Source organism: Phaseolus vulgaris, chromosome 2 (genome assembly GCF_000499845.2).
Source record: "Phaseolus vulgaris cultivar G19833 chromosome 2, P. vulgaris v2.0, whole genome shotgun sequence".
Taxonomy (NCBI): domain Eukaryota; kingdom Viridiplantae; phylum Streptophyta; class Magnoliopsida; order Fabales; family Fabaceae; genus Phaseolus; species Phaseolus vulgaris.
In genome coordinates, this window is record NC_023758.2 from 16,104,122 (window position 1) to 16,128,496 (window position 24,375).

A 24,375-nucleotide genomic window follows, 5' to 3' on the forward strand; every position below is an offset into this window, starting at 1 on the left:
GGGTTTTAAAATTTGTTTGCAAAATCTATAGTTTGAAAAAAACAATCTTCGGTGTATTTTTTAAAATTATTTAGTTGATCTTAATATCATTAATTTTCCATACACCTTATTTAATTTTAATTTAATCTTTAATTAATCTTATTATTCTGGTACGAATAATAGATCGTTTGAAGTCGAGGTTAATCATAATTTAAATATAACTTTTTTTTAAATATTTTTAAGAATAAAATCATAATGATGTTTAAAAACTTCAGACAATAACTAAAATATAGTGATTTGAGCCTAATAATTCTGTAAAAGATTCTTTTAGACTTAAGTCACTAAAATAATTAAGTATAATAAATAATATTAAATACGTGACATTGATGAACTTATATATAAATATCTACAAATACTGATAAAATTAATTACTGATAAAATATTAATCTTTATATTAATCTCACATTAATTACTGATAAAATTTATACTACATATAAAATAGGATATGACATCTATTTTTTATTATGAGAAAATTCCTTCTATCTATGAATAAATTTTTTTTACTAAGTGGTCAAGATTTTGATATGAAAGTGGTTATGAAATTTAACATGGTTAATTAGAAAAATGAAAAAAATATATTACAGTAATTATTAAAGTAAGTGTGTACATTATGAGGATTCTAAAAAAAGAAATCATCGTCTAGTAAAATTTCTGATTCTATCGGTTATAGTCCCGGTTTGCATTGGCAATTAAAGAAATTGATTAAAATTGTGTTGGCTAGCCTATCACATTCCTCCAAACTGGATTATAAGCTAGCATCATCATGATTTGTTGATTAATATTTTTTATTAAAGAAATATTGTGTGTTTCCTTTAACAAAAACTTATGATCATTTGCTCACCATTTTGTCATAGTTTACCTTCTAAAAGAGTTACAGGTCATCATAGAATAAAACAGAGATAATCAAAAGAAAAAAAAGGAATGCAAAAGATATGAGAAATAATATTTCTTCTATTTTATTTTTTTTACTTAAATCAAAGCAAAGAGTCTCAATATATACGAGCAGTACACTCATTCTAAGTCTAGCTAAAGAGACATAATGTAAAATAAATAGTCAATAAAGGCTAGAATAAGAAAAGACAAAATAAAGGCTAGACATATGTACAAAGAGAAACAACTAAGAATTAAAAAAGACAATTAGTATTAGCTTCCTTATAAAAGCCTTGTATCTATATCCTTTGATAGCCCCCGCAAGTTGGGGAGCAAATATTGATGAGACCTAACTTGGAACAAATACTCTTGAAAGATTGAAGACTTAAGGCTTTGGTATAAATGTCAGTCAGTTGCTATGTGGTAGAAATGGGAAGTAAATGTATGAGACCCTTCTTCAATTTTTTCCTAACAATGTGACAATCTATTTCTATGTGTTTCTTACGTTCATGAAACACTTTCTATGTGTTTCATACGCTCATGAAACGCTGCATTTGTTGCAATGTATCTTGTTGAGTTAATGTCACAGTATAAAAGAGATGGTTGATAAAAAGGAACTTTGAAATCTTGAAGAAAATAAGTTAGCCATTGAATTTCACATGTAACAATGGTCATTGCCCTATATTATGCTTCACAAGAACTCTTTGATATTGTTCATTACTTTTTTATTTCCAGGATATGAGGGAATTCCTAAGATACATGCTAAAACCAATCACTGTTTGTCTTGAATCACTACAGGTGCCCCAATCACTATCACAAAAGGCTTTTAAATGAGCAGAATTGTTGGAAAAGAAAAATAAACCAAGACTCGGGCTAAGAATTCTAATTGTTGCATTATAGTGAGCAATTGTAGGCTTATCAAGAAATTGAGAAAGCTGTTGCACATAAAAGGTTATGTCAGGTCGGGTATTAGTGAGATACATAAGTCAACCAATCAATCTTCTATAGGCTTGAACATTGTGAAAGGAACACTTCCAGTAGAAGATAATTTTGCATGATCATCAATTGAAGTAGGTGCATGATGACTTTTACAGTAAGTGCACTACGTTGTCAGAAGTAATAATTTGTCCCTAAGGACGAATATTGAACCCACAAGGAACAGTTGAATATTCAAGTAAAAGATTCGCTAAATATAAAATAAAATAATAAAAGTTTGTTGGAATTTTTTGTGAGGGCAATGATTGATAAGAAATACAAGTCAAAGAGTTTGTTGCTTCAAATGGAAAAATAGGGATTGAGTTTCATCTTTCTCACTCTTTAGTATTTTGATTTGCATGACAATATTGTGTCCTTTGATTGATGTTGATGCTAGTATAAAAATCATTTATATCGATTCCTCGCATATAAAATTAAGATGTTTCCTAAATATCTATTCTTCGCATATTTATAAACACAACTTATTCTTAAGATCAAACGTTGATAGCAATTAACATTTCAAATCTATTCCTAACATTCAAATATGTTAAGTATTATCGTTTAGGCCAAAACCTTAGAAGTACTTTCCAGTGAAATTTAAGATTCTAGATTATGTAAATCAAGCATTTAGAAGCAAAACAATATCAATAATCAATCAAGAACAGAATATCATGTTTAGATATCACCTCAATACATAAGAGTTTCAACAGATTATTCTCAATCCCAAAGGGTAGAAGTAGCCATCCATGATGACTGTTACAAGTAGGGATAACAAGAAAAGAAGATCCAGGATGTTTCTCCTTGATGACTACCTCCTCTAATGTTTCTCACACCTTCTATTCTCCCAATTGGGTTATAAGTCACTCAATGGTGTTTTCCCCTCAATCTTGCACACTAAGGTTGTGCCTCAAGCCCCCTATTTAACCACCTAATTTTCACGGGCTTAAGTGGACTCTTGCTCAAGTGAGATTTACTCTCTTGAGCGAGTAAAACGTCGAACCAACCACTGTCTCTGGCGCTATCTCACTCAAGCGAGATATGGCTCACTTGAGCGAGCTCCCTTAGTGGTGAGATGACTCTTTTGAGCGTTTGGAAAACTTTGGTGAGGGTTGATGTAATCTTACCTTCCCTTTTTAGTTTTGTATATTCCCCTTATGTCTAGTTATCTCCATTATTTTCTATAATCCTGAAATTAACACAAATTTAGGAATAAATCGGCAAAGTAAATGAATATATTTGAATTTAAATATTAAAACAACTCAATTCTTAAACAACAAATTAAATTAGAAACTTATGATGCTTCCAAATTCAAGTATAGAAAAATATAGATACAATCAACTTCCAAGATCAAATCAAAACAAATAAATGACAATTCATTAAGGAATTTCTTCTCATATGCTCACAGGTAAGTGTTTCTCTCTATTTTCACTGAATCATAACAAATCACAGTTCCTTTTCATTTCATCTTCGTATCACAAACATATTAGAAACATGAATCTTGATTTCCAGGGTTATAATGAGGTTGGGCTTCCAAAAAGTATTGGTTTTTAAGATAACAAAATGCACATTTTAAAGAAAAAAAACATACCTACAATCCAATTATAGCACATATGTGTTATCTAATCACCATTTTCTTTTGACTTCACATTTTTCTTCATTTTCTTTTATCACTTATTCATGATTTTCAACATGATTTTTTTCTCTTTCTCTTTTTTTTTTCATCAATAGGAATAGATTCTTCCTATTTTCAACTTTTTAAGCTTTCACAATTTAGAACCAACGATTCCTTTTTTATGTATATTGCATCTATGTTCTGCTTCCTTAAACATGCCAAAGGGTAGGAAAATATAATATTAAAGGTTTAAAGTGCAATAATAACAAAAATTATTAGCTCAAAAGGGAAAAATAAAAATGAATTATAATAAGATAAAGGTTAGCTATTTGGCTCTGGGTTCCTAATTAACACAAATGTCTCAATCATCTTTATCATCTTTTATGATGTAAAAAAAATATAAAAATTAAGCAACCACAACTGTCAATTTATCAACAAAACTCTCAACTATTTAAGGTTCACACACTCACTTGGTTTAATTGGTCTCATTCGTTTTTTTTTTGTCAATCTTTGTCCTATTAAATCATCCTGTTAAATTTTCATATATCACTCTATTTCTTTTTTATTTGAGAAAAATAAAACTAAAAACAAATTAAATTAAAATTGAGAATAATTCAAGAAAATAGTGCAAGACATAAAACTAACAAACTAAGCAAATAAAACAGAAAATAAAATAAAGAATTGAAAAGAAATAAAATTAGAAAAATAAACCATATTAGTCCTCTCTTCCTAAGAAGTCATCTAAATCTGTGTTGAAATCATCATCTACAGTTGTAGATGGTCATGCTTCATTTGCTGGATTTGTCCCTCTAAATAATAGAACATGTCCCTAGGCCAAGAAACATAAGTGGAAAATAGATCGGGAGGCATGTAGGATTGGTTTTCCCTTGAGGAAAATTTTGATATATATCTTGTTGGAGTCTCATTATCCCTCTATGATTTGCCTTTCCTGCATTTGGATGTGGTCCCATGTGGCTCTCTGTTCTAATTGCATTTGCTGCATTTGTTTCAGTATCCTATCTTCCTTGAATGTTCCAGAAGATTCTGGTTGATGGTGGGTGAATCATATATAGGAACATCACCAGCTTGTGGTGCCCATTCTTCTGCAACAATATAGTTATTGATAATAAATTTCAAATCAATTAGAGGTCTAATTTTTACAGATGGGTTAACCTCCACACCATGGGCTACACAGAGCAGTAATAAGAGCAGGAAAACCCAAAGTACCCTTTGCCTTCTGATTGTTTTGGCCAATTTTGAATCTAGCAAATTTATAAATCTCATAACAAATAATTTTGGTAACATCAACAAAATGATTATCTTTCAAAAGGCAATAGAGAAGATGATACCTGGGAATATTCAAATCAGACACATGGCCATTAGGTACCATATTGGCCAGCATGAAGACCATCCAAGCTTGAGATAAAGTCTTCATGCGCTTCCTTAGTATTCTCCATGGTTTGGCAGCTAAGCTTAGTTGATAAGTTTGATTGGCTAGACAAATTTCCCTAGCCACTATATCATCATTAAATCCACATAATTGAGCTTTTAGTCGGTGATAGGTACAATCCTCATCACCTCTTAACTGCAAAGGATCACTAAAAAAGATATTGATGGAGTCCTTGTCAAAAGGCATCCATCTCTCTCGTACTTATGATCGCAAGACTTGGGTCCCTTCTTCTCCTGCCCAGGAATTTGCATAAAATTCATAAACTACCTCAGGATCATACATGTTAAGAGGCTCTGCTAGCCTCATCCAATTTTGTCTTTGTAGACCGTCTAGAAATGGGTCATATTGTTCTGGTAGCAGCTGCACTCTTCTTTCTGGAATGAAGGCCCAATGCTTTATTTCTTTATATCTCTTATGTTTTTCCTTACTCCCAAATTTGTTCCGTACTGGTGGTTTTGGGGATTCCATCCTTACTCTCTTCCCTTTAGCTATTTGAGCTTATGTATTCTTTGTTCGACCCATAGTTGCAAAATTCAAATTAGGCACACCAACTTTTCATACATTATTGGCATTTAGCAGAATGTAAAGCTAACCCAACTAATCTCATGTAGTGCTCACATAACCCTTTTGTCAAACACTTTCCATGCATGCTAAATTTTTAATGTAAAAGAGTGATTTGGTTTTGACTAACCATTCATGCCTAAAGAACAAGCTAACAAACATGCCAATCAATTTCCATGCAATCAATTGAATCACTTTATCCACAAAATATCTTTTCAAACCCTAAAACTAAAAAACCCCCAAATTTTGACATCTATAGCATAAATCCATGGGTTAGAAAAGAAATTAGGGCAAAAAGATATATACGAGTACTTACCTAGCATAATGTGAACAAAGATTTGAGCTTTGAAGAGGTACAAATAATAAAGAGAGCAATTATGGGCTAGCACAATGCAGAAAACTAGGGTTTCTCACCGAAGGTTTTGAAAAAAATGGAGCCTTTAAACCCACACTCGCGTTTTTAAAAACGTTGTAAGTGGAATCTCGCTTGAGCGAGATGGCTTCAGAGGTATCACCGTTTTTCATACTTTCTCACTTGAGATGTGTCACCGCCAAGATGGATCATCGCCCATCGCCTAAGTAAGACATCGCCTGAGTAAGACATCGCCTGAAGAGTCAACCTGCATGACGTAAGCATTTCACAGAGAAGGGGCCCACACGAGGGGATAACCCTAATTTGGGTGGCGGCACTGTGGGTCCCTATGCGCAGAATAAATGATCAAGTCAAAAGGGCACGTGGTAATGCCCACGTGCTCACTAAAGGTATCCAGGGAAGGCTGCATGCATGACACGTGTTTAATTAGGGCACTCGAACAGTATGATGGCGCGATAAATACAACGCTCAAGTTAAAGCCCAAGAGGCCATAAGGTTATACATTGCACTCCAGATAAGGGAAGTCCATGGGCCAGATACGCTAAGATCCTAAAGATAGCGGCGCAAGGACCTTCTCCAAGGAACCCTAGATAATAGCAGGCAACGCAGAGGTAAACCCTAGTTTTCACCTATATATAGGGCACAAATAAGCTCTAGAGAGGTACGTTTTTCACAGTTACACGAGTTTTCACCTAGTTCCCAGATAGACATACAGAGCACAAACCCTAATTGTTCTTGACGGCGCATCCGCTGAGAGCACAAGACAATTAGGGCAACACAGTTTTAGCCATACAGTTTTCAGTCATTGAGATTATTATACAGTTTCTAGTTACTTTGGTGTTTCTCGCTAGCTGACTTGATCGTCGGAGTGCAAACGGCCGCGAGGGCGCCCCTTTGTTCTTCTTTTTTCAAGTACTGACAGACGAAGCAAAACGAAGGTGCCCTAGCTCGTTAGAACAAGTCACGCATAAAGACGACCCAGGTCAACCGGCCGGAACATCTGGCGCCCACCGTGGGGCCGATATAAACATCGGTTCCACCACACAAGCTTTCAGTTCCAGATTCCAACACTTAGATAAATCGAGAGGATCCCGAGAGAGCCATGACCACCCGACCAACACGCGCTAGGAGTGAAGAGATGACCCTACAACAGCTCATGGGCATGGTGCACGGGCTGCAAGACGCAGTGGCGGCCTCGAAAGTAGAACAGGAACGCATGCAGGCGGACCTTACAGCTTCTCAAGCAAGAAGTGAGGAACTCCACCGCACCAACTAGGAGTTACGCCATAGATGGCGTGGCAGAGACGAACCGGAGGCTGCATCCCCACCCAGGGAATTCACAACACCATTTTCACAAGAAATCTTGGAGACGGCAATTCCCAATACGTTCACAGGATCGAAAGCGACCTTCACGGGAATGGAGGATCCCGAAGCACACCTCACGGCGTTCCATACACAGATGTTGCTGGTAGGTGGCTCAGACGCTGTTAGGTGCAAGCTTTTCATGAGCACCCTGACAGGGATGGCCATGGACTGGTTCATCAGCCTCCCAGAGGGCCACGTCACGTCCTTCGCCCAACTTTCACAACTATTTAGAGAACAGTACCTAGCCAACAGAACTCCCGCCCCAGTCTCGTACGATCTTTTCGACGTCAAGCAGTTCCAAGGTGAAACCCTAAAGGAATACATAAGCCACTTTGGGGAACAGGTGGTGAAAGTAGGTACCAAGGAGGAACCCATGATTGTGTACGCATTCAAGAAGGGAGTGCATCCCGGATCTTTCAGTAAAACGCTTAACCGCAGTCGCCCCAAAACCTTCGCTGAGATAAGGCGACAAGCGGTAGAACATATTGCCTCGAAAGGTGAAACGTACGAGAAATGTACAACCACTGTGCCAGCGCGCCCCAAGGCACAGATACGCACGCAGCCTGTTCGAGTTCACCAAGCCGTCACAGAAAGGAAACACTTTGACAGGAAACGCGCTTACGAGCCACGAAGGACTCAACCTAAGAGTCGAGTAGAGCAAGGGAGAGAAGCAAGCAAGCCGCCAAGGCACAACTTCGTGATGGAACTCAAAGATCTGATCGCGATACCCAGCATAGCCGACAGGTTGAGGCCACCGATTAAAGCTGACAAGGTGTTAGGGTCTCGCAAGTAGTCATGGTGCGAATTCCACGAGGCATTCGGGCACCATATCAACAACTGTCTGGCGCTTGGCTATCAGTTGGATGAGCTCGTGAAGAATGGTTTCCTGAAGGATTACTTGATGGAGAAACAGGCGGGACGACCACCAGGCTCGCAACCAGGCGGCAGTGAAGGGCAGCAGCATGAGGCGCCCGTCCTCGGTGAAATCCACACCATAGCTGGTGGGTTCTCGGGTGGCGGGTGTACGACGTCGCAGCGTAAGAGGTATGCGAGGTCCGTAATGTCAGTGGAAGTTTTCGAGGACCATTCGCCCGATGTGGACATCACGTTCACTAAGGAAGACCTCAGGGATGTTGTGCCGCATGACAACGATCCCATTGTGATCTCGCTCGTCACGGCAGGAAGAACGGTTCATCGGGTCTTAGTCGATCAAGGGAGCTCGGCAGACGTGATGTTCTGGCCGACCTTCGAAAGGCTACAACTATCCACAGATCAGTTGAGGCCATATGGGGGCTGCTTATACGGTTTTGCGGGTGATCAAGTCGAAGTCAGGGGATACATTGAGTTAAGAACAACGTTCACAGATGGGACCGCCTCGCGCACGGAGAAAATCAAATACCTTGTTGTGAACGCCCCTTCAGCATATAATATCCTATTGGGAAGGCCAACACTCAATAGGATAGGAGCTGTACCCTCCACGAGGTACATGAAGGTCAAATTACCTTCAATGGAAGGGGTAATCGTCACCATCCGATCTGACCAAGAGGAGGCAAAGAGATGTTATGAAAACAAGCTCAAGAACAGGCGATCGGTGTGCCATGTGACTACAACACCGCCTCTTGGTGCGAAGGATGCGCAAGAAAGCCGACGGGCCATGGATGCGGCGACAGGGGGAACCGCCGAAGGCGACGTGGGTATGGACGTGACATTGGAAGCAGCCACCAAGGGCGACGTAACCATGGGAGATGTCGAGTTGAAGCCTGAGAACAACGCTGGAGTAGAGGAAGAGGAAAGCTGCCCGGAGGCCGCTAGGGAGTCAAGCATTGTGAGAGCATTGCTCGCTAGCGAGAGGAGGACTCACCCAGTTGGAGATTGGCGGTAAAACTTTCAAGTTGGGGAAAAATTTAGACGACGGGACACAGGAACAGATCGCCAAGGTGATAGGCAGGCATCTGGACGCGTTCGCGTGGTCTGCCTCGGATATGCCAGGAATCGACCCCGATTTTTTATGTCATCGTCTAGCAATGAACCCTCAAGTCAGACCAGTCCGACAAAGAAGAAGAAAATTCAATGAAGAAAGGAGACAGGCGATCAGAGATGAAACGCAAAAACTCCTCGAGGCAGGCCACATCAAGGAGATACAGTATCCGGAATGGCTCGCCAATGTTGTATTGGTAAAGAAGAGCAATGGGAAATGGCGAATGTGTGTCGACTTCACAGATCTAAACAAAGCCTGTCCGAAGGATTCCTATCCTTTGCCAAGTATAGACGCCTTAGTGGACAGCGCAGCAGGGTGCAAGTTGTTGAGTTTCTTAGACGCGTTCTCGGGGTACAACCAAATTAAGATGCACCCCATGGACGAGGAAAAAACTGCCTTCATGACAGAGAAGTCGTGCTATTGCTACAAGGTGATGCCTTTTGGGCTGAAGAACGCGGGAGCCACGTACCAGAGATTGATGGATAAAGTGCTTGCACCTATGCTTGGGAGGAACGTGCAAGCTTACGTTGACGATATGGTCGTAACATCCCTGGAAAAAAACCAGCATATAGCCGATTTAGAGGAGCTGTTCGTTACGATAGCCAAATACAAACTAAAGCTGAACCCTGAGAAATGCATTTTCGGCGTGGAAGCGGGAAAGTTCTTAGGTTTCCTCTTGACCGAGAGAGGGATCGAAGCAAACCCTGACAAGTGTGTGGCCATTTTGGCAATGAGGAGCCCCGCTACGGTGAAGGACGTGCAGCAGCTCACGGGTCAGATGGCCGCCCTGTCGCGATTTGTGTCTGCCAGTGGAGAGAGGGGTCACCCATATTTCCAGTGCTTGAAAAGGAACAATAGGTTTGTCTGGACGAAGGAGTGTGAAGAGGCTTTCGTAAAACTCAAAGAGTACTTGGCAAGCCCGCCGGTCCTGTGTAAACCACAATTGGGAGTGCCCCTCAGGTTATACTTCGCCGTAACCGAGAAGGCGCTGAGTGCGGTGCTCGTCCTGGACCAAGATCAAATTCAAAAACTTGTTTATTTTGTCAGCAAGGTGTTACAGGGCCCAGAAGTGAGATATCAGGCTTTGGAGAAAGCAGCACTGGCAGTAGTGTTTTCGGCGAGGAGGTTGCGCCATTACTTCCAGAGTTTTACAGTGTTGGTGATGACCGACTTACCCATCCAGAAGGTTCTAAAGAAACCAGATGTGGCTGGAAGAATGGTAAAATGGGCAGTAGAGTTGTCGGAGTTCGACATCAAGTATGAGCCCCGGGGATCGATCAAGGGACAAATCTTCGCTGACTTCGTGGTCGAACTATCTTCCGAGACAGTGCAAGGCGCCGGAGATGGTTTTCGTTGGGTGCTCTCAGTGGATGGATCCTCTAACCAGTTAGGCAGTGGGGCCGGGATAATTCTGGAAGGACCCAACGGCGTGTTGATAGAACAGTCCCTAAAGTTCACCTTTAAAGCCAGCAACAACCAAGCGGAATACGAGGCTCTGATCGCTGGTGTTTTGTTGGCAAAGGAGATGGGAGCAAGGGTGCTGTTGGCCAAGAGCGATTCATTGCTATTCACAGGCCAAGTAACTGGCGAGTTTCAGGCTAAAGATCTGCAGATGGCAGCTTATCTGGACTATGTGCAGGAGTTGAGGAAGTCTTTTGCTTCGTTCGAAGTAGTGCATGTGCCAAGGGAGCAGAACGCCCGAGCTGACTTGCTAGCAAAGCTCGCCAGTTCGGGCAAGGGGGGCAGGCAGAGGACCGTCATACAAGAAACCCTGAAGATACCTCGAGCGTTCGTGGCGGACCACCAAGTTCTCCAAATCTGCAAGTCAAAGGAAGGGATGGCAAGGGGTCATAAGTCTCTATCCCAGGAGACCTTGAGGACGCCAAGGATTAGAGCGTTTCCAGTGGGAGAGATAAAGATGACACAAGTTTGCGCCGTCCACGAGCTGGACACATGGATAACGCCATACCAGCGCTACATGGCAGATGGCGTACTCCCAATGGACCCGACAGAAGCTAGGAAGGTAAAAAAGAACTCCAGCAAGTTCACCCTCATCGATGGTGAGTTGTACAGGTTTGGGTTCACACACCCCCTCTTAGTATGTGTGCATGGAGAGAGGTGCACGAGAATTATGGCCGAGCTCCATGAAGGGATTTGCGGGAGTCACATTGGAGGTCGAGCCTTGGCAACAAGAACCATCCGTGGAGGTTATTATTGGCCGACAATGAGGGAAGACTGCAAGAGATATGCCCAACGTTGCAAGCAGTGCCAGGAGCAGGCCGATTGGCACAAGGCACCTTCGGAAGAGTTAAAATCAATCTACAGTTCTTGGCCTTTCCACACATGGGGAATCGATATCCTGGGACCCTTCCAATTGGCGATTAGGCAGATGAAGTATTTGGTCATGGCAGTCGAATACTTCACGAAGTGGGTTGAAGCAGAACCAGTAGCCCAGATCACAGCGCACAAAATTCAGAATTTCGTATGGAAAAATATTGTGTGTCGTTTCGGTGTGCCCAAGCGTTTGGTATTAGATAACGGGACTCAGTTCGCAAGTCACCTGCTGAAGAAGCTGTGCGAGGACGTTGGAACTCAACAGGTGTTCGCTTCTGTGGAGCATCCACAGACGAATGGGCAGGTGGAGTCGGCTAATCGGGTTTTACTAAGAGGTTTGAAGAGGAGATAGGAGAAGGCCAAAGGATCTTGGGCTGAGGAAGTTCCTCGTATAATATGGGCATACCACATCACTGAACAGTCAGGAACCCACGAAACCCCGTTTAGCTTGGTGTACGGGTGCGATGCGATGATCCCAATTGAAATCCAGGAAAGCTCGCCGAGATTCCAGAACTTCGTGGCAGAAGACTCGAATGCAGAAAGAAGGATGAACTTAGATTTGTTGGATGAGGTTAGGGAGGAGGCAAGGGTAAAGGCTGAAGCAATAAAGAGAAGAGTCGAGCGCAAGTACAATTCTAGGACAAGGCCAAGGCAGTTCAGAGATGGCGACCTGGTAATGAGGAAGGCCCACCTGTACGAGATGCAGAATAAATTGTCACCCAAATGGACGGGACCGTTTAGAATAACTGAAGCACTCGGGAACGCCGCCTACCGTTTGGAAACACTAGAGGGAGGGGCGATTCCTCGCACTTGGAACGCTACCCATCTCAAGTTTCAATACAGTTGAAGCATTGTAAGTAGCAGTTAACTCGAACAGTTAAGTGAAAACAGTTTTTCAAGGTGGCGCTCTTTTTCCCTGAGAATGGTTTTTTAATGAGGCCACCCAATAAAGAAAAGTTCGAGTCTATCAAGTTTTCCCAGTTATTAAGTTTGCATGATTATGATTTTAAATTTTTAAACAAAAGACTTAGTCGCCCTTGTGTAATTTAGGGCAGATTCATATCGCATGCATTCAGTATAAAGTTTTTTAAAGTCCTCATCGCCGCTGGGCGATCAGAGACACCAGTATAAAGTTATAAACCCTCATCGCCAGTTGGCGATCGAAGGTGAAAGATAAGGTATAAGTCCTCATCGCTGCTTAGCGATTGGAGGCACAAGTTAAGTTGTGAACTCTCATCGCCAGTTGGCGATCGAAGGTAAAAGTTAAGTTTTAAGTCCTACTCGCCTAGAGCGAGTATAGGCGAGAGTTCAGAGCAAGATGACAGATAACAGTTAAAACCCGGGTGCCTAGTCCTTGAGCAGGGGTTAAGGGATTCCTTCGGGACGCCCCCTCCTCAAGTATGAATAGCTAGCCCCGGTACCAAATGAGTTAAAATCCGGGCGCCTAGTCCTTGAGCAGGGTTTAAGGGATTCCTTCAGGACGCCCCCTCCTCAAGTATGAATAGCTAGCCCCGGTACCAGATGAGTTAAAATCCGGGCGCCTAGTCCTTGAGCAGGGGTTAAGGGATTCCTTCGGGACGCCCCCTCCTCAAGTATGAATAGCTAGCCCCGGTACCAGATGAGTTAAAATCCGGGCGCCTAGTCCTTGAGCAGGGGTTAAGGGATTCCTTCGGGACGCCCCCTCCTCAAGTATGAATAGCTAGCCCCGGTACCAGAGAAAGTCCTCCTCACCCTCGAGTGAGTTCAGGCAAGATGAGATTAAAAGTCCTCAGTGCATCCAGGGAAAAGGTAGCCCCTGGGCAAGTTGAGGCACCAGATAAAGTCCTTCTCGCCGTCGAGCGAGTTCAGGCCAGATAAAGTCCTTCTCACCTCAGAGTGAGTTCAGGCAAGAACAGAATAACAAGACCTCTTTGCATAAGCAAATTGAGGCAAGTTCGAAAGTCCTCAGTGCAGAATCAGGCCAGCCCAGTTTAGGCGATGACCTGGAAATGCACATGTCACTTGGCAGATCGGGCAAGCGAGATTTCAGATACTAAAAATGACTCTCGCCTACTGGTCAGTAAGTAATTTCGTGTCAAATGTTATTGCTATAGACTAACCGTTTGTTTAAAATAATTTGATCACTAGAAAATTAAACATCAGTCTGCGCTAAGTTAATTGGGTTGAGTGAGAGCCCACCAAATTATCAGGCGATCGCACAATAGGTAAAAGACAAACCATGAGCATAAGTTAACACGGTCCGAAGAAAAGAAGTCATTACAAACAGATTTGTTGCACATAGACAGAGGTCGAATATGTAAGTCTTTCAGAATGTTTCTAAAGAAAACGTCAAATGAAAACAAATGAAAACGTTAATCTGAGGGTACAATTTTGTCGTCTACCACTTCATGGCAAATCGAGAACTGGGAGAGGTGCAAGTCGGGGTAAGCACAAGCGAACTGCTCCAAGGCTGCGCCAAACCCGGAAGTCAGAACGTTTGCGGCGTTGAGGTCGAGTTCTTCACTTTGTTTCTTCAGCTTTTCGTTCTCCTCAAGCGCCTGGGCAAGTTTTGCTGCAGATTCGTTCAGCTCCTTATCTTTCTCGCTCAGTTCCTTGGCTTTTTGGTCCATGTCAGCTTTGATGTTGCCCAGCAGATCCTCCCTCTCAATCGACTTGGCCTCGAGCTCGTCTGCGTAGGCCCCTTTAGCCTTGAGAGTCTCCTCAAGGCCCGCTATCTTCTCCTGCTGATGCACGAGTCTGCCCTCGAGTTCAGTGACCTCTAAGAGTTTGGCGTTGAGCTTTTGGCCTAGTTCAGCGCTGTTTTTGCGTTCGCTTTGCAACTCCTCCTTCAAAGCATTCTCTAACCGCGAAAACTCCAATCCCCGCATCGTAAGATCACGCTTAAGTTGTTGAACTTGGTCCTTCGCAACACCGACTTCGGATTCATACTGGCTCAAGGAGTCCCTTAAAGCCTCGCCCATCATATGGTAAAGGCGTTTGTCTACGCACTCGGTAGTCATAGCTCTAAGGTAAGCAGCGTGGGCTTTCAAGACCTCCTCGACAGGGGCTGGAAGAGCAGGGATTGGAAGAGGAGTCGGGGGTTGGTTCTCGCTGCCGCCTTCATAAGTATGGACAACCAGGGGAACATCAGGACATGGCGGCGACACGTCTGGCTCCGCTACAGGTTGGGGAGACCACTGAATGTCCGCAGCTTGCTCCGGAACACCCCCAGCAGCTGAGGTGTTTGATGGTAGAGTATCCCCAGCACTCTCAAAGGGTGTAGAGACGCTGGGGGGATTTTCCGCATAATCTGGGCCCGTACTCTCGTTTGCGGGTAGCTCGGTGACGGTTGCCCTGTTCCTTTTGCAGATAAGTCCATCTTCAGTGCTCTCGTCATCCTCCTCATCCGACACCATTATGGGATTCTTCTCTTGGCCCTCTTTGGCGGCAGCTTCTTTCTCGAAGGGACAGGAGGGGCGATAAGGGAAGATGAGCCCACGGGAGGAAGCTCGCCTCGGGCAACAGCGGCTTCCGCTACAGAATTCGGGACGGTTTGAGAACCCGCAGCGAGTTTGTGGCGTTTGACTATAGAACGCAGTCTGGCCATATGATCTTTTCCCAGCATTGTGTCTGCACGAAGTGATCAATGTTCACAAATCAATACAATTACAGATACAGATAATTAGCAGTGCAAGGGTAAGCGCAGGACATGTAATGCGAACAAACTTGGTAAAGAAGTAAAACAGATTTGGCACAGGAAGAAAAATCCAGGTGGAGTGGAGGGACAGACCTATGTAAAAGTCTAGCTGATCCTCATAGAATTCGAACTTGATGATTGAGGAGGTAGGTAAGGTGGTATTGGTGGAGGCAACTTCCTTCCAGAAGTGGCACAAGTCTCTATCGAGCTCCCCCATCTTCTATAGACTCCTAGCTTTCCGAAAGGGTGGCCATCGTTGCCATCGCTATCAGTACAAACAGGTTCCCCGGGAGGACAAGGACGAATAACAACCTTGTCATCATGCTCCTTATGGAATGTGAGGTGGGTCTTATCTCTCAAGCGAAGAATGTTGGCCTCAGAGTTAATCGAGGAAGTCTCGTTCAGCAGAGCTGGAGGAGCCCATGAGTACAACAGTTTGCAATCAGGAATGGGGCGGGCAGTGGTGCTAGTTGGTGGGGGAGTTGATTGCGATTGGTTGGGACGAGAGGGCGCAGGCCTCTAAGCCCGATTTGAAAGGATGCCAGGATCTCTAGGTGGGTTACGAGACGTGGAGGGGTTTCCTGACGAAGGTTGTTTGCGAGATTTTGAAGGAGGGTTTCGAGAGGGGGCAGGGGTGGCACCTGTACGAGCCATCGAGAACTGCAGGAAAGACGAAAGGAAAGTAAGAAAAGGAAAGCGGAGGGTCGCTAAAAGGAATGATTCGATTCGAAAAATAGGAAGGGAAAGCAGCATGAACAACAGGGGTCGTAGGAAGGGAAAGAAAACCTAAACACGCAGGGAAAAAAGCGAGACAGAGAACAAACAGCCCACAACGTATGCGTCAAACAGTTAAGGGATGATGCAAGTTGATCAAAATGCGGTGAGCACCAACAAAGTGATAAAGGGCTTACCTTTTTTATGATCGAGGGAGCGAGCGAGGAAATGATGATTGGGGAGATGAAGCGTTCACCAGAGCGTACCGAAAGTTTGAAAGTGAAGCAGGAAGATAATGTAACAGTGGGGTGGCGCGAGAAGTTTAGAGTTTCGAAGGTTATGGGAAGCGCAAACGACACGAAATAACAACCATCGATGAATCCACGTGTCATTTGATGGGAGGAGGTTGGTGAAGTGTCAAATCAGTAACCGGCGTGCGCATTAGTGCGCGGAGCCACGTAGATCGCCGAAGTTTAAACTCACCCTCCCCGAGTCGCCAAGGGCGAGGACGTGATCAGGAAGTGCGAAGGGGCGGTTTGCAAAATGTACACGACCGCCGACGGAGTCGTCGTCAAACCAAAGATTAGGCGGTCTGACATCACTACGAGCAGTACATCGCCAACCATCCCAATGAGCTCGGGCGCGATAATGCTGAAGGTTCGAATAAGAAAGTTCAAACGGAAAGGCATCCATCACAAAAGCGAAGGCCGAGCATAGCCATAAACAAGGCAACCAGAAACAGGATGTTTAAGGAATGGGAAACAAACAAAATCTAAGAAATTCACGCCGAGCGTAAAGGCAATATCGGAGTAACGTGCGCGGCATGACAAAGAACGCAAGCATGCAAGATAATTTAAACAGCATTCAGCATAAAGAAAAGTGCAGAACCAATGTTAGGGTTACAGACGAAGTTTGTAACATTTGCAAAATGGAATTGTAGTCCTATACACGTCCTAAATATCTGCACAAAAAGCAAGAACACATCACTCATCAGTGGCCCCAGGCTTCGAGCAATGCGACGAAAAGGCCTCGTCTCCGAACCGCAAAGCCCGAGTCAGAAGCGTCCTCTGATGATCGTTTATCTTTGAACCTACGTGAAAGAGAGGAGTAAAGTATAGTAAGAGACATACGGGAAACAAAGTATTTCTAAGCGAAATCATAACAAGAAGTGGGAAAGTCATGAGAAAAGCCTCACACACATATATATCTTTCCAGAAGCTCGGCATTATACTCCAAGCTTATTAAAGCAGCCGCATCAAATCCTCAAACACCTGCCAGGATCTTGCAAGCTTCCTGATCCCTTGAAGACAGTTTCTTAAGGGGTTTAGATTTCAAGGCTCTGGCGTCCTTTGTCCAGTACAAAGGAAAGCCGTCCAGGGCAGAAGGCACCAAGCTGGAACAGCATACCTTAAAAAACCTGCCTTTCCACCCTGTGAAGGCTTGCTGAAAAGGAGTCAAAAGAATCCTACCAGGGACATTGCTAAGAGTTACCCAAAGATTGTTTCTCTGCCTCTTCACCTCAAAGAAGTGAAGAAAAATGTCCACAGAAGGCGCACATCCAAGGAAGCCAAACAAAATGTCAAAGGCCTTCACGAAGGCCCAACTGTTAGGGTACAGTTGGGCTGGAGCGGTGTTCATCTCCGTTAACAGCTCCCTCTCGAACCTGGAAAAGGGAAGGCGTACGCCGACACACTTAAAAACTACTTGGTAAAAATAGAAAAAGGGGACCCCGTTATTGGATCGTTCATCCCTGCACACCGGCTCCCCCATGGAACAAGGAAGCACGACGATGTCATCATCGTGCCTCTTTGCGAAGGCACGATGGTCATAGGAGCACGCTTCCCCCACGTGTTCCCTCAGGGCCCTAGTAGAAAGTAAGCAAGAGTACTCATCGAGGAGTTCACTCGAAGCCCAGGGATAAAGGTCCTTGTGACTCACTCGGGAGGAAGATGGGTTGGTGGACATCTTAGTGTGTACTGGCAGTAAGGAAACTGGGGGTCAAGGGTTCAGTAACGCAACAAAGGGAAGGGTCGCAAAGAAAGAACGTGGGGCAAGAAGTTCTTGGGAAGAAGATGAATAGTGCAAGAAAGATACGAAAGAAGCAGAGACAATAAGTTGAGATGCGGGGTTTTCAAGATTCGAGCCTCATGACTGAAGCGGTAAAGCAAGCGCCTCGTGAGTGGGCCACGTGTCGCGAGGTATAGGTACGGATTAAAATGTCATTTGTCTCACTCAGAGAATGTCACATCGTCAGAGACCTTGAGGGTACGTTGCGCCGGCGATACAGAAATGTCACGTCAATCGATCGGAAGGTGGCATGTCATCAAAACGCCGCAAGGGCAGTAGGGGGCAAGCTTTAGTCTTTTCGCTGAAAGCAAGGTATCAGCTCAAGACTGGGGGGCTTGTGTACCGACCAGGTCATCGGGTGTGATGACGTGGACAAGAGAAAGGTAGGTAGTCAAGAAGTCAACGTAGTCGTCGTATGTAAAAGTGGCGTTCTGCAGCATAAATAAGCGGTTATCGCCGAGATGTGTCACCGCCAAGATGGATCATCGCCCATCGCCTAAGTAAGACATCGCCTGAAGAGTCAACCTGCATGACGTAAGCATTTCACAGAGAGGGGGCCCACACGAGGGGATAACCCTAATTTGGGTGCTGGCACTGTGGGTCCCTATGCGCAGAATAAATGATCAAGTCAAAAGGGCACGTGGTAATGCCCATGTGCTCACTAAAGGTATCCAGGGAAGGCTGCATGCATGACACGTGTTTAATTAGGGCACTCGAACAGTATGATGGCGCGATAAATACAGCGCTCAAGTTAGAGCCCAAGAGGCCATAAGGTTATACATTGCACTCCAGATAAGGGAAGTCCATGGGCCAGATATGCTAAGATCCTAAAGATAGCGGCGCAAGGACCTTCTCCAAGGAACCCTAGATAATAGCAGGCAACGCTGAGGTAAACCCTAGTTTTCACCTATATATAGGGCACAAATAAGCCCTAGAGAGGTACGTTTTTCACAGTTACACGAGTTTTCACCTAGTTCCCAGATAGACATACAGAGCACAAACCCTAATTGTTCTTGACGGCGCATCCGCTGAGAGCACAAGACAATTAGGGCAACACAGTTTTAGCCATACAGTTTTCAGTCATTGAGATTATTATACAGTTTCTAGTTACTTTGGTGTTTCTCGCTAGCTGACTTGATCGTCGGAGTGCAAACGGCCGCGAGGGCGCCCCTTTGTTCTTCTTTTTTCAGGTACTGACAGACGAAGCAAAACGAAGGTGCCCTAGCTCGTTAGAACAAGTCACGCATAAAGACGACCCAGGTCAACCGGCCGGAACACACACCATAAGGGTATTTGACAGTTATGTCTGCCAACTATAATTGCATCTTGGTGGGTTTCACCTCCAAGTCACCTATTTTTCTTAGCATCATCAATGACATCAAATTTATGCTTGCCCCTAAATCCAGTAAGTTCTTATTCACAAATTAGCCACCTATAGACAGAGGAATATTAAAACTCCCAGGATCCTTGAATTTTTTAGGCAAGCCTTTTGTATCATTGGACTGCATCCAACTTTCAGCTCTTAACTTCTTCCTTCAAAACAACACATTTTCCTTCTAACTCCTTCATATAATGACTTTTTCTCTGATCGTTACGCAAAACAATTTTTAGAGAGCAATTTATTGAAAAAAAAATATTTTCTTCTCTTTTTTGAAAGGGACACGAGGATATGAAAAATCTTTTCTCATAACAGTTATCTCCTAATCTTCACTATTTTTTTTTTTACTTTTTTTACTCCTTTTCTTTTTTCTCTCCTCTGTCTTTCTCATCTCGTTTCCTCTTAGTCTCATTTTTTCTTTTCTCAACCCCTACCATTTTATCATCCCTCTCTCTCTTATTTTTTCATCACTCTCGGCAACAATTTTATTGCAATGCTCCTTAAGGTTGGTCTTGGTGTTGGCTGAAAATTGGCCACTTTGTCCCTCTACTATTTGTTTGGCAATTTGTACCACCTGAATTTCTATATTCTTGATTGTTGCCATATTATTCTTTTAACTGAATGGCTTTCATGATTTTTTTCATGGTATCTTCAAATTTATTCAGTCTTTCAGTAACTGGTGAATAATTGGGTTGTTGTTGTTGGAAAGGTCCTTGCGTATTGGATGAGCCATGCTCTTGCTTCCACCCAAAATTTTGATTTTGATTGCTTTTCCAACCTTGAGAATAATTGTTGGAGAAGCCACCTTACCTTCTCTGATTGCCAATGTAATTTACCTCAGCTTCAGGTGAATTGTTCTGATAAGAACAATGACCATTTGGATGATCACCTCGACAAAAATCACACCTGATTGGTTGACTTTGGCTTTGAGATTAATGAACAACATGGAATTGTTGGGGGCAATTTAGCCATTTGTGCGGTTAATTGCTCAATCTGATGCGTCAAAATTTTATTTTAAGCCAAGACAACAATCCTTTCTTTTGAATACTTTGTCTATCATGTTAGGTCTGATAATCAGTTGTTACAAAAATCATCAATAATCCTTGTTGCTTGTTTTACATCAACAACAATCGTTGTGCCGCCAGCTGCAACATCTAGGAGCATCTTTGTGTCAGATTTGAGACTATTAAGGAATATGCTTAGTTGAACAATATCTCCAAACCCATGACTTGGGCATTTTCTTAGCATCATTTTGAATCTCTCCCATGTCTCACAAAAAGATTCATCTGCTCCTTGTTTGAACATAGAAATTTCAGACTTTGTTTTGATGTAGTGAGAGATTGGAAAAAATCCTTGTAGAAACTTTTCCTTTACATCCTTCCACCTAGTAAGGATCTAATTTGGATATGATTTGAGTCATTCTTTAGGTTTTCCTGCCAATGAAAAAGGAAACAAGCGCATATAAACATTTTCAATATCACCTGATTGAAAACCCATTATTCCCACCAATTCTTTAAATGTAGCCAAATGTGTATATGGATCCTCATGATCCATAGCTGTAAATTGGTGGGTACTGATGAGACTAAGGAAAGTAGGTTTCATCTCCAAGGCCTTAGTGGTAGTAGGTATTACAATACTAGAAAAGTGTCTTGGCCCTTGGTGCATGGCATAATATCCAAGTGTCCTCCTAGGAAATGGTGTTTACTCTTCTGCCATGTTGCTTTCCTCCTAAAAAATATTAGTGGGAAAAGAATGAGTAGTTGATGACTACTCTCTAGTATCTTGCCTTTATTTTGTCTTTGTCTTTCTGTTTCTTTTGGCTGCCCTTTCAATCTCTGCTTCAAATAATAATTGATCTTTGGGAATTTGACCTTTCAATATCATATAAGACAATTAACTCAAGGGTTAACACAAGGATTAACTAGCAGTAACAGAATACTTTTATTTTTAAAAATTTAAAAATAACAGAAAAATAAATTCCAGTTAAATAAATGAATAAAAAATAAATTCAAAATAAATATGAAAATAAATAGAAAGAAATAAAAGAAAATAAATTCAAAATAGAGATTAAAACAAAAAAGCAAACCTGCAAATTAAAAGAAAATAAAAAAAATAGTAATAAAACAAATAAAACAATTCTATAAATAAAGTCAAATAAAAACAGTAACAAATATAAGCTCAATAACAAAAATTAAGAACTATTAAAAAAACTAGAATATTCACAATATTATGGAATTAATACTCAAAAATCAAATTGTTCATCGGAAACGATGCCAAAAACTTGATGACTTTTTATGGCAAGTGTATCGCGTTGTCAAAAGTAATAATTTGTCCTTAAAAGCAAATATTGAACCCACAAGGAAAAATTGAATATTCAAGTAAAAGAGTGGCTAAATATAAAAAAAAAAGTTTGTTAGAATTTGTTGTGAGGGCAATGATTGACAAGAAACACAAGTCAAAGAGTTTGTTGCTTCAAATGAAAAAATAGGGATTGAGTTTCATCTTTCTCTCTCTTTACTATTTTGATTAACATGACATTATTGTGTCCTTTGATTGATATTGATGGTCGTATAAAAATAATTTATATTGATTTCTCGCATATAAAATTATTAAGATGTTTCCTAAACATCAATTCCAAACAACTTATCCTTAAGATCAGACGTTGATAGAAATTAACATTCATATCTATTCCTAATATTCAAATATGTTAAGTATTATCATTTCGGTCAAAACCTTAGAAGTACTTTCCAGTCAAATTTAAGATTCTAGATGAAACCACGCATTTAAAAGCAAAACAATAATACCAATAATCAATCAAGAACAAAATATTATTTTTAGATATCACCTCAATACATAAGAGTTTGAACATATTACTCTCAATCCCAAAGGCTAGAATTAGCCACACATGATGACTGTTACAAGCAGGGATAATAAGAAAAGAAGATCCATGATGTTTTTCCTTGACGACTGCCTCCTCTAATGTTTCTCACCCCTCTTATTCTCCCAATTGGGTTTCAAGTCACTTAATGGTATTTTCCCCTCAATCTTGCACACTAGGGTTGCGCCTCAAACCCCAAATATAACCTAATTTTTATGGGCTTAAGTGGACTCTCGCTCAAGAGAGATATAATCGCTTGAACGAGTAAAACGTCAAACCAGGCCACTTTCTTTGGCGCTATCTCACTCAAGCGAGATATGGCTCGCGTGAGCGACCTCCCTTGGTGGTTAGATGGCTCTTTTCATGTTTGGGCATCTATGGTGAGTGTTGGTGTATTTTAACCTTCCCTTTTTAGCTTTGTATATTCTCTTTCTGCCCAATTATCTTAATGCTTCCATAGAATCCTGAAATTAACACAAATTTGAGAATAAATCACTCTTATTTAAAATCACAAAATATGTAAAAATGTATAAATTCATAAATTAGGGGTTATTTTATACTTATTTTAGCAATTAATAATCATAAATGCATGTATTTTAATATGAAATATTATTGAAATTTACTCTTTATCAATGCAGATTTGCTGGCTACAAGACCTACATTTGTTTAGAATTCCAGTGCATATTTTCTTTGATTCATCATTATCTCTTTCTTACTTCTTGCTATTTCAAGACCAAGAAATATCTTAAATTCTTAAGATCCTTAATCTATAATGTTTGATTCAAGGCTTGTTTGATTCCCTCAATCTCCTATTTATCATTTCCTGCCAATATTATATCATCCATTTACACCAATAATGTTGTAAAAGATCCTTTAGAAGAATTAATAAACAAGGAATGATCATTCATAGATTGAGTATATCCCATAGAAAGCAAAACGAATGATAGTTTGGCAAACCACTCCTTGTTGGCTAGAGAAAGAAGCAACCCTATGGTGATCATCTTTTCTACTGGAGGGAAAGTATCAAGGTAGTCAATGCCTTCAGTTTATGTGTATCATTTTGCTATTAGTCTTGTTTTATACCTTTCAATTGTCCCATTAGCTTTATATTTTATTTTGAATATCCATTTGCAACCTATGGTTGTTTTTTACTTAGGCGGAAGAGTAATTTCTCATGTTTGATTTGACTCCAAAGTAGATATCTCACATTTTATAGCTTTTCAGTCATGTTTCACAACTTCAAAATAAGTGTTTGGCTCAACATGTGAAGAAAGAGAATAATAAAAGATGTGTAAGAAGGTGATAGATTATTATAAGAAAAAATAGAATTCAAAGGATATTTAACTTTTGAAGATATATTAGAAACGTTAAGATTACAATGATAATCCTTTAGATACTCAGGTGGTTTTTTTATTCTAGTACTCATTCGGACAGGCTAATCTGATTCAGAATTTTGTTTTGTGTCATGATCTTCATTGAGGTTTTGGTCTATATGGGAACAAACTTCTTCTAGAACCTCAATGTTTGATTCACAGTTATTATTACTGTTAATTTCAGCATTATCACAAGGTGCAAGAATGACTTGTGATAGTTGACTCAAAACAGGTTGATCTTCAGTAAAAAAAAATGATCATAAATGTTAGGATTGTTAGTTTCATTGCTAGTATCTTGAACCCTTTTGATATGGAAAAACATGTTCATAGAAGATAACATCCTTAGACACAAAAATTTCTCTGAATTGAGTATTCAACAAAACACATCATTTTGTCCCCTTTTTAAAAAACCAATAAAAACATATTTTGATGCCCTTATATCAAATTTTCTTCTATTTGTTGACAAAGTGCTAGCATAGCACAAAGATCCAAACAAGTTTAATCCATTAAAACCTTCCATAGTTTTGTAAAACATTTCATAACGAGAAGAATCATTTAAAACAGGTGTTGGAAGCATGTTTATAATATGCGCAACATGTATTAGAGAATATGACCAATAAATTTTGCGTAAATGAGATTATATCCTTTAAACTATGCTATTTTATTGTGGAGTATTGACACATGATGTTTGATGCACTATTCCTTTGTTAACAAATAAATTAGTCATGAAAA

The 24,375-nt window shown here is 41.4% G+C and overlaps 1 protein-coding gene and 1 pseudogene across 1 annotated transcript; both read left to right on the forward strand.

Moving 5' to 3' along the window:
- The first annotated feature begins 9,701 nt into the window (after positions 1-9,701).
- LOC137809096 (uncharacterized) lies at positions 9,702-12,404 on the forward strand. Its single transcript, XM_068610238.1, has 3 exons — positions 9,702-10,328; positions 10,611-11,246; positions 11,979-12,404. The coding sequence occupies exons 1-3, from the start codon at positions 9,702-9,704 to the stop codon at positions 12,402-12,404; spliced, it is 1,689 nt and encodes a 562-aa protein (XP_068466339.1).
- An 8,207-nt stretch (positions 12,405-20,611) lies between these two features.
- Positions 20,612-20,717, forward strand: LOC137813189 (small nucleolar RNA R71; annotated as a pseudogene).
- The last annotated feature ends 3,658 nt before the right edge of the window (positions 20,718-24,375 follow it).

Bases quoted from the DNA above. Each gene is read 5' to 3' on its own strand.
- LOC137809096 (XM_068610238.1), top strand. From the start codon at position 9,702: ATGGATAAAGTGCTTGCACCTATGCTTGGGAGGAACGTGCAAGCTTAC. The intron at 10,329-10,610 runs GTAGTGTTTTCG...TCCTCTAACCAG, and splicing joins TGGAGAAAGCAGCACTGGCA to TTAGGCAGTGGGGCCGGGAT. The intron at 11,247-11,978 runs GTAAAAAAGAAC...ATCACTGAACAG, and splicing joins ACCCGACAGAAGCTAGGAAG to TCAGGAACCCACGAAACCCC.